The sequence below is a fragment of the Prunus dulcis genome, chromosome 1, assembly GCF_902201215.1.
Source record: "Prunus dulcis chromosome 1, ALMONDv2, whole genome shotgun sequence".
NCBI lineage: Eukaryota > Viridiplantae > Streptophyta > Magnoliopsida > Rosales > Rosaceae > Prunus > Prunus dulcis.
The window spans coordinates 22,792,487-22,801,550 of record NC_047650.1 but is presented as its reverse complement, the minus strand read 5'-3'; the positions used below and the strand labels follow the sequence as shown (position 1 = coordinate 22,801,550).

Sequence of the window (9,064 nt, the reverse complement as noted above, 5' to 3'; positions counted from 1 at the left end):
GTATAATGCAGGAATGAAACTCAGGCTTCCAAAATCAATATGAATAACCCACGCCATGGCCTATACCTCATGCATATTTTTGAGGCCCAAGATGAACCCTACCCATATTTGCATAGGTGACCAGCATCACTTCTTCTACAATGGTCAAACTTTTTTTGTGTGTGAAAGTTTCCTGTCTCCTAGTTACAATCTATTTTGCAAAAGAAAGAACAAAGAATCAGAAGACTCAACCAAAATCTTACTTTTTTAGTAGCTCCTTTTTCATTTTGCCACCTTAATATATACTATTTAAACATATATGGCCCCAAAAAAGAGAAATACATGTAACCTATTGGGGACGTAAAAGTTGTACTCAAGACACTTCGGTTGAGGGCTTTCATTTATAACTTATATAGAGTGAATTCATAACAACGCGTTCTTTTTTAACATGATCATATTAATTTCCTTCTTCTATTCTTAATTTCAATTTCCTTCATGTTACGCCGGTTCTTTGTTTCAAATTGAAAAAAGAGAGGGAAGATTACGGAGGGGAAAAATATATTTAACTAAATATTAAACATATATTAATTCAATTTTTGGTTTTATTATTTTTCATAATTTGTTTGTTTGCTTCACGATTTAAAAATGAATCCATTTCATTCAACGTTTGATTCAAAGAACTGCGCTCATGAAACGGCTCCGCTGCAATGGATGGATCATGGCTGGGAACTAAAAAGAAGAGCTTTCGGTTTTTTGCACCCTGTTTTGGTCTTGCAGCTTTTTTTTAAAATTTTTAAAATTTATTGGATTGATAATTTTTTTTATAAATTTATTGGATTGATTCAGACTTGGAGGTGGAGCATGACAACCCATGCAATTGCAGACACAGGTGGTTTCTGTGTTTCGCGTGCAGCGTGCTCCTGCCACCTGGAAGTTATCACAGTCGCCAATGTATAACTTTGATTCCACTACGCGTCAACATCCTAATGGACGAAGTTATCGGCCATCACTATCAATGTTCGCATGTTATGGCCCTTAAGGCCCGGCCACGTATCCTCGTATATGTCGGCGGGAAGCCAACTCATATTTGTGTCGTCTTCACAGCAGTTAACCCGAAAACACTCAAAATTTTGAACGCTCTAGACAAAGCTACCCCTCCGCTTTGCACCATTTATGACGAGCTTTATTTACGCCGATGCCCTTTCCCAAATGACGCATCTGTCCCGGACTTATATGATTTATGCTTGGGGTTGTGTTGTCAAATGAAAATGAGAACAAAAGAAAGTGTAGTAATGTAAAAGACACTTGAAGGTGACGGGCATAATTGTACATTCAGCTGTCTCAGTGTCACAGACTCTCTCCACGCCAAAGAGCTGAAGAAGCCTTTTTTTCTCCAGCACTCTGCTCCTCTGCGTCACACTCACCGCTCTCCATAACTTTCTTTTTGTATTTATTTTCTTTTTCATAAATGAAAGGATGACATTCCACGCTTCATCTTGTTGATCTGTCAAAGTACATCTACTTATCTCCTTCCTTATCATGCAAACGGAATTCACATTTCCCTCACATTTTCACTAACACCCTCTGCTCTCTCGCGCTTTGTCCCCAAGCTGGGTATGCATTGTCTTCAGCCATGGTTTGGAAGAAACTTGCATTTCCAGAGCAGTTTTTTTCACCAAGAAGAAAGGTGATTTCTGGGTTTGGTTTGGGGATTGGAGTTTCTATTGTTGTACTTGGTGTACTATTGTTCAGCAACTCATTAAAAAGTCCTACAGTGGAACCTTCGATACAAGGATTCTATAGTGTTGGTCTGAATTCTGGTTCTGTTTCATGGCCTTTCTCATTTTCAAGTAGTTCTGGTTCGTCTTTCTCTCATGGTTCTAGTACTTCAGAAACGCAGGAATCTATTGATTTGGAGCATAAGATTGAAGAAGGAAGGGTTCTGAACAGAACCCATGAAGCAAATTACTCTGTAGTTGCTGGAAATCCAAATTTTGTGGAGCCCAATGGGAAAGGGACGGTTTTGGAGAATACCCATTTTCAAAATTTTACAGAGGAGGTTAAAGATCGAAGCTTTGTGATTGAAGACGAAAAGAATCAACAGAAAAACAGTGATAATGGGTCATTAATTCCTGAAAAGGGTAAAGTTTTGAGTTCAAATGCGGGAGGAACTATAGTAGAGATTGCCCATTTGGGAAACTCCTCTGAGCTTTTGAAAAATGGAAGCTTGCATGGTGAAGAGGGGAGGGTGATTGGGAATTTTAGCCATACTGGCATAGAAGATGTGCATGCAGAGAAAACAATTGAAGGCAGTTTGTCAAAGAATTCTAGTAATGAGGATGATAAGGTCACAGAAAATAAGAGGAAGAAAAGCGTTCGGGAGACATCTAATCTAGGAAATTCGAAGGAGAAAAACAAGATCATTGACTATGATTCTCAACTCAGGAAAATGCAGACTGATTCTTATCAGAAATGTGATATATTTTTTGGTAAGTGGGTAAGAGATGATTCAAAGCCATATTATCCTGGAGGTTCTTGCCCATACATTGATAGGGATTTTAATTGTCAACTAAATGGGAGGCCAGATAATGCTTTTATAAAATGGAAATGGCAGCCAAATGAGTGTGACATCCCAAGGTAAAATCCATCTTCATTTCTTGATGTTTTTTAAAGGTGTTTTTGAGCTTTAATTCTCATATAAAATCATCGAATGAAAAGTTTGTTCTGTCGTCAGAACTTATAAAAATGTATTTCCTCTCTGTCTCTGCGTGGAAGAATTTCTTTTATCATGTGTTTAAATATGCATTTTATATATTGTGTGTGTGTGTGTGTGTGTGTGTGTGTGTGTGTGAAAATGCAATGGGCATAATTTAATCCTGTGATATTGGTTGAGCGTGATTGGAGTGTGGACCATGTTTAAAGTGCTCTCACATTTTATGTAGTAATCTTTGAAGTCCTCTTTTTTCATACCCTTGTTTATTACTGATGTGATCCTCAGCCTGAATGCAACCGATTTTCTGGAGAGGTTGAGGGGAAAGAGGTTGGTGTTTGTGGGGGATTCATTGAATAGGAACATGTGGGAGTCTCTGGTGTGTATTCTTCGCAACAGCCTTCGATACAAGAGAAGAGTTCATGAGATTTCGGGAAAGAGTGAATTTAAAAAGAAGGGCTTTTATGCATTCAGATTTGAGGCAAGTGTCCATGACTATATTCTCCATATGTTGTCACAACATCATTTTTTCGGTTGAAAATCTCTGATCGTCCATGCTATTGCTGCACTGGCAGGATTATAATTGTTCAGTGGATTTTGTTGCTTCTCCATTCCTTGTTAGGGAATCATCGTTTACTGCTCGAAATGGTTCATTTGAGACATTAAGATTGGATATGATGGACCGGACAACTTCTATGTATCATGATGCTGATGTGATCGTTTTTAACACTGGCCATTGGTGGACTCATGAGAAAACATCTAAAGGGTGTGTATTTGCTTTGTTAAATTGCTTTCCTTCTTGCTGTGCGAACTTAGCTCTCTGGTATTGAACGGTCCTACAACGCTTGGGTTGCTGATACTGTGAATTAAAACTGTAAAACATGTAAAGAGAAGAAAATTTTAAATGCAATGCTCTACCAATGAAAAAATGAAGTCACTTGACTGTAAACTCTCTCATTTTTGCATTTGGTGGTTTGACAGGGAAGACTATTACCAAGAAGGCAACTATGTGCATCCCAGACTGAAGGTTCTCGAAGCATACAAGAGGGCTCTCACCACTTGGGCTAGATGGGTTGACAAGAACATTGATGTCAAGCGGACTCAGGTTTTCTTCAGAGGATATTCAGTTACCCATTTCAGGTACAGGACAATGTTTTCTCGTTTCGTTGCCTCACCTCTATTTATGCTCTCAAATTGTTGGAGGTATCTAGAGTAAACCTTTAGGAAGTTTAAGTTTGTTTAGATTTTCCTCTTATCATATTAGCATCACAGAAATTTATATTAGCATTTTATAAGGGAGATCCTTCTTCAGTTTCTGCCCATGTACTATGCCACAAAGACCAATTCTGAAACAGTTTGATCTGGTTGTAGCGGAGGGCAATGGAACTCAGGTGGGCAGTGCCACAAAGAAGCAGAGCCAATCTTTAATGAGACTTTTTTAGGGAATTACCCTTCAAAGATGAGAGCTCTAGAGCATGTACTTCAAGAAATGAAAACTCCAGTGACATATCTAAACATAAGCAAGCTTACAGATTACAGAAAAGACGGACACCCTTCCATTTACAGAATGAAATACAAGACAGTAGAAGAACAGATTACTGCAGAGCAATCTCAGGATTGCAGCCATTGGTGTTTGCCTGGGGTTCCAGATACTTGGAATGAATTGCTATATGCTTCTCTTTTGAAGGCCAGAAGGGCATCGGTGGGAAGCTGAACAAACTTATACAGAAGCTGTGTCTACCTAATAATTTGTTATTCTTTAACTGTCTCGGCTTAACTTTTGTGTAGTGAGTTTCTCAAGTAGCCTTACATGCTGATTCAGATGATGCATGTATGCAGAGTGGGTGGGCAGCTGTTTTTACGTTCAAAAGATATCCACAATACCATTGCATTGATACTTGAATTTTTTTTTAATCGATGTTATGGATTGATCCATGTTGACAACAAGAACAAGGTTTTCCGAGGATCAACTTAGCTAGCAGGAGCAGAATTGGAGACACTTTCCATAAACCAAAGTTGTTCTATTTTTAAGATTTAAAGAACAAAATTCCATCAATCATTTCCAATTCCAGCATAAACTAATAAATGAAATATATTAACACACAAAAGACACACAGTATGCTGCTTACACACACATTCACAAGATGGTAGACAGATCAATATGTTACTCGTTTTGCAGCAACTGAACTGATAAAGAGAAGACTACTAATCTTCAGATTAAAACCACAAACACTTGTATTATTACATTCTCATACTATTATTGACAAAGCAATGAAGCGTGTCATTACCTTTACCAGTGTGGAGGCTTCAACTCAACAATTGAATGCCATTTTGCTTTTTTTTTCTAGTTGATTCTATAGTATACATTACTCGTCTTGCCTTGATCTTATGAATTTTACCCAAAAAGAAGTGGCGGCTTTATCTTATCAATTTAACATAAGTATAAAAGTGGGTTCCTCACTTGTCACATTATCAATTTAACAGAGAACTAAACGGTCAATTTAACAGAAGACTAAACAGTCAAATTAACGGAATGTGCAAATTGATCGAATCTTAAAACATTAGAGTGCAAATTGATGAAATTGAAAGTCTGTGACCCAGTTCAATAATGCCCTCAAACCTATAGGGGCTACATTAGCCCAAGAAACTAGCACAAAAGTCTTGCATGTTATATTACCATATTCTTTGTCAATTTCGACTATTAGTAAGATGATTTTTATTTGAATGTGATGTAATAGCTCCTAAATTGGCAAAAATGACATGTTATGCGTACGTTATGAGTATGACTAATTGATCCAACGGCGATCAATTAGATAGATATATTAGATATATTAGGGTATCTAATTGAAAAAAGAAAGAAAAGGATAATCGAATTAATTCCTTTTAATCATACATTATGGGTATGAGTAATTGATCAGGTGATTATTAAAAGAACTATTAATTTGAGTTTATCTTACTCTGAATTTCCAGCAGTACTAGGGACATTCAAATGCTAGTTGGATAACAAGTGCTAGTGATAATAAGTCTACATCAGGGCGGATCTTTAGAATTGCTGGATGAGCAATTTCTTGGGCTTCAAAGAAACAAACATGTATAGCACATTCAACTATGAAATCTAAATATATAGAGCATTGACAGCAGCAAGTAAAGAAGCTGAATGGCTTAGAAATATTTTATTAGAAATAGAGTTGTAGCCACAACCGATGTCATTCATTTCTTTATACTGTGATAGCGAGGCTACTTTGTCTAGAGCTTATAGTAAGGTCAGTGGTGGATCCAAGATTTGAAAATTAAGTAGGCGGGACTAGCATGTTGTATGGATATATGTACGGGTACGTTGATACGATGATTAAAATAATATAAATAGCAAAATTGATATTGCATCCATCATGTTATAATCATCCACCAAATAAGAAAGAAAACAAAAAAAAAAAAATTCAAATGCATTTTGAAAATAAAAACAATTAATACATGTAAAAACAACTAGCATCTATTGCTATAAAACTAGGCGCTAGTGTACAACAAATTGGGCCACGGTGTACAAAAAAATTGGGTGTCCAAACAATTTTACCAAGTCCAAAATAATTATAGAGTCCAATAACACTCATATCTAATCGAGTTTTTATAAAAAAAAAAATAATTAAAATTTGGTCCTTACTTTCATAAATGTCAGTTTTTATAAAAAGCTTTCATACATAGCAAAAACTCCACTTAAAAAGACACAAATATCCTCAAAATTAAAACTCACATAAACTTAAAAGTAAAAATTAAAATTAAAATTAATCTTTCGCAAGCGATCATCTCTTACCAGACTTGTCAAGTATATTGTGGGAACCGAATTTTAGCAAAACCCTAGGTCAAATATTTCCTTCCATTTTGGGATTATTTGATTTGGGGATTCTTGCCTTGAATTAGGGATTTGATTCTCATTAAATCCCTAATTGATTTAAATCTCCTAACATCAGAAAAATAATTCCTTTCCCAACAAGGATTATTTTTTGTCCAAACCCAAACCCTACGAGGCTCTATAAATACAAGGCTATGCAAGGCATGAGGTAAGCCATTCTAAGCTCACAAGAAATTTCCTCCTAGCCGCCTCCTCTCTCTTTCTCTTACACAAGGCTTCGGCCACCACACACGGCTCTGGCCGCCTGGTTTACACCATACATACATCTCCGTATCCTTTTTAGCTATTGTTTCTCTATGAATCAATTGAACTAACTTAGGTATCGGAAGGCCTTTGGCCAACAGCCCCGAATGTGGTCCTCTTATTCCGATTTATTTTGCAGGAAGAAAGAGACAACGAAGAGGAAAACAGAATCTTAGACGAATATTCTGGTAGGACATATATCATCCAACAAAGGCTTATTTATGGATATGCCCTATGTGCTTTCAAAATAGTCTCAGATTACCACATGTTCTTTGAAATGTCTCAATATACCTTCACTAAGTGTCTCACGTAAGTGATTCCGTCATATTTGAGAGAAATTCTGTTAGCTGATGTGGCCCCCACTTCTCATTTTTCTCCCAAATATGAAATTCCCAAATCAAATTCCTCATTTTCTCCTAAATCCCCCATTTTCTCCCAAATATGAACCTCCAAATTCTCCCAAATCTGAACCTCTACCTTAAAGTCCAACGCCAAACAGTTTTCAAAGATTCTCGAATAAATCGTGTGACCCCCTTCCTAGATAACCCAACACAACCCCCTTCCCAGATAACCCAACACACTAACTCAATCAGTATTAATGCAGAGAAAAAGCAGCCTTCCTCCCTATTCAAAGATTTGAGACCTTCTTTTAGAGATTCCCACATATGAAATTCCCTCAACCTAACCTTCTTCTCCCAAATTCCCCATTTTCTCAACCTGACTAACCCTTCATCTCCCTTGTTAAGAGATTGAAAAGAAGTAGGGACCACATCAGCTAACAGACTTCTCTAAAATCTGACGGAATCGCTTACGTGAGACACTTAATGAAAGTATAGATGATATATTGAGACATTTCAAAGAACATGTGGTAATCCGAGACTATTTTGAAAGCACAAGAGGCATATCCATAAATAAGCCTCCAACAAATAACATGTTCTAATTAATTCAATTCTTCTTTTCGAGTATGATACAAAACAGGGCTTCCTTCATTCAATCTCTCTGCTTTTGAAAGTTTTCCTCCTCGGACTGATTGGGTATGGATACATACATATCTAAAGCTAAGGTGGCTTTGATTCACTTTGTTATTTATAGAAAATAAAAATAAATCTCTTACATAGAAATTGCTTATGTTTGGTCAAGCAGGTTTTGAGCTTATTTTTGTAGATATGAAGGTCTTGTTCGGAAAACTGCAATTGCAGGGCTTCTGTTTTCGACGGAACTTACCACTCAGACATGTCAGAAGGGATCTCAAGGAGTCCACTACAGTTGTCTTCAATGTCGGCATCATAACAAGTATCACCATAAACATATTAGCTTGAGACATGAATATGCCAAAAAATTAATAACAGATGGAGTTATTAATATTATTTACATTAAGTAAAGCAATAACTTGGAGGATCCGTTTACAAAAGCACTCTCAAGAAATTTGGTAGTTAGTACATCTAGTGGAATGAGGCTAAAACCCTTTACTGGAAATCACCAACAATGGTAACTCAACTTTGTCTAAAACATCATTAGTTCAAAGTTTAATGGGTAATAACAAGTTATTGTTAAGTGATTGTAAAAGCACTGAAATTCAATGTATATTGTTGATGCGAAAAAGTGGTTTGACACGTGGTTCGCCCAACTTAGTGATATTGTGTCTTCGGAAGGGAGTTAGTCTTCGGAAGATCAAGTTCCTGCAAAAGGGAACGTTCGGTAAGACCTTGGGGTACCGGTGCGGTACCGGCCGAAGGCTCTCCGATGCTTAAATAAGTACGGATTTAGTAAAGATTAGACTACAGATCACGCGGTAGCGTACCGTTGGTTTTTTCTGTCCCCTTCTTTTGGGAATAGGGGTCTCCTTATATAGGCCTGGGGAGGCGTGCATTATGTTCATATTTCCGATGTGGGACTGTGGGAGTTGGTCTAGAGCATGACGCGTGTCCTAGGTCAAAAGCGTCATGAAGTGTAGGATTCGGTAGGGGACATGCCGAAGGGCCTGTGATGTCAAGCTGTCGTTTCCATCCACGTGTCAGGTGGTCATTGGTCGTTAATATACGGTATAAACAGTAGTCCCCCAAGTTCTCTTCCGAAGGTTCTTCGGAAGGGAATTTGGTTCCATCCTGAGGGTTCATAGATGCCATGCCGTTCGGCAAGTTTGTTTGTGGAAGGTTCCCCTGAGATCTGTGAAGGGTCGCCGATGCTGAGAGGGGTGTAAGGCAGGGAGGCTTCGTTTCCCGTGC

General features: G+C 37.6%; 1 protein-coding gene across 1 annotated transcript; it reads left to right on the top strand.

Moving 5' to 3' along the window:
* The first annotated feature begins 1,351 nt into the window (after positions 1 to 1,351).
* Positions 1,352 to 4,470, top strand: LOC117612912 (protein trichome birefringence-like 2). Its single transcript, XM_034341548.1, has 5 exons — positions 1,352 to 2,616; positions 2,978 to 3,170; positions 3,265 to 3,455; positions 3,671 to 3,829; positions 4,061 to 4,470. The coding sequence occupies exons 1-5, from the start codon at positions 1,613 to 1,615 to the stop codon at positions 4,401 to 4,403; spliced, it is 1,890 nt and encodes a 629-aa protein (XP_034197439.1). The 5' UTR covers positions 1,352 to 1,612; the 3' UTR covers positions 4,404 to 4,470.
* The last annotated feature ends 4,594 nt before the right edge of the window (positions 4,471 to 9,064 follow it).

Coding starts and splice junctions, on each gene's coding strand:
- LOC117612912 (XM_034341548.1), top strand. CDS start 1,613: ATGGTTTGGAAGAAACTTGCATTTCCAGAGCAGTTTTTTTCACCAAGA. Junction 3,171..3,264: donor TTTATGCATTCAGATTTGAG/GCAAGTGTCCAT, acceptor CTGCACTGGCAG/GATTATAATTGTTCAGTGGA. Junction 3,830..4,060: donor TATTCAGTTACCCATTTCAG/GTACAGGACAAT, acceptor ATCTGGTTGTAG/CGGAGGGCAATGGAACTCAG.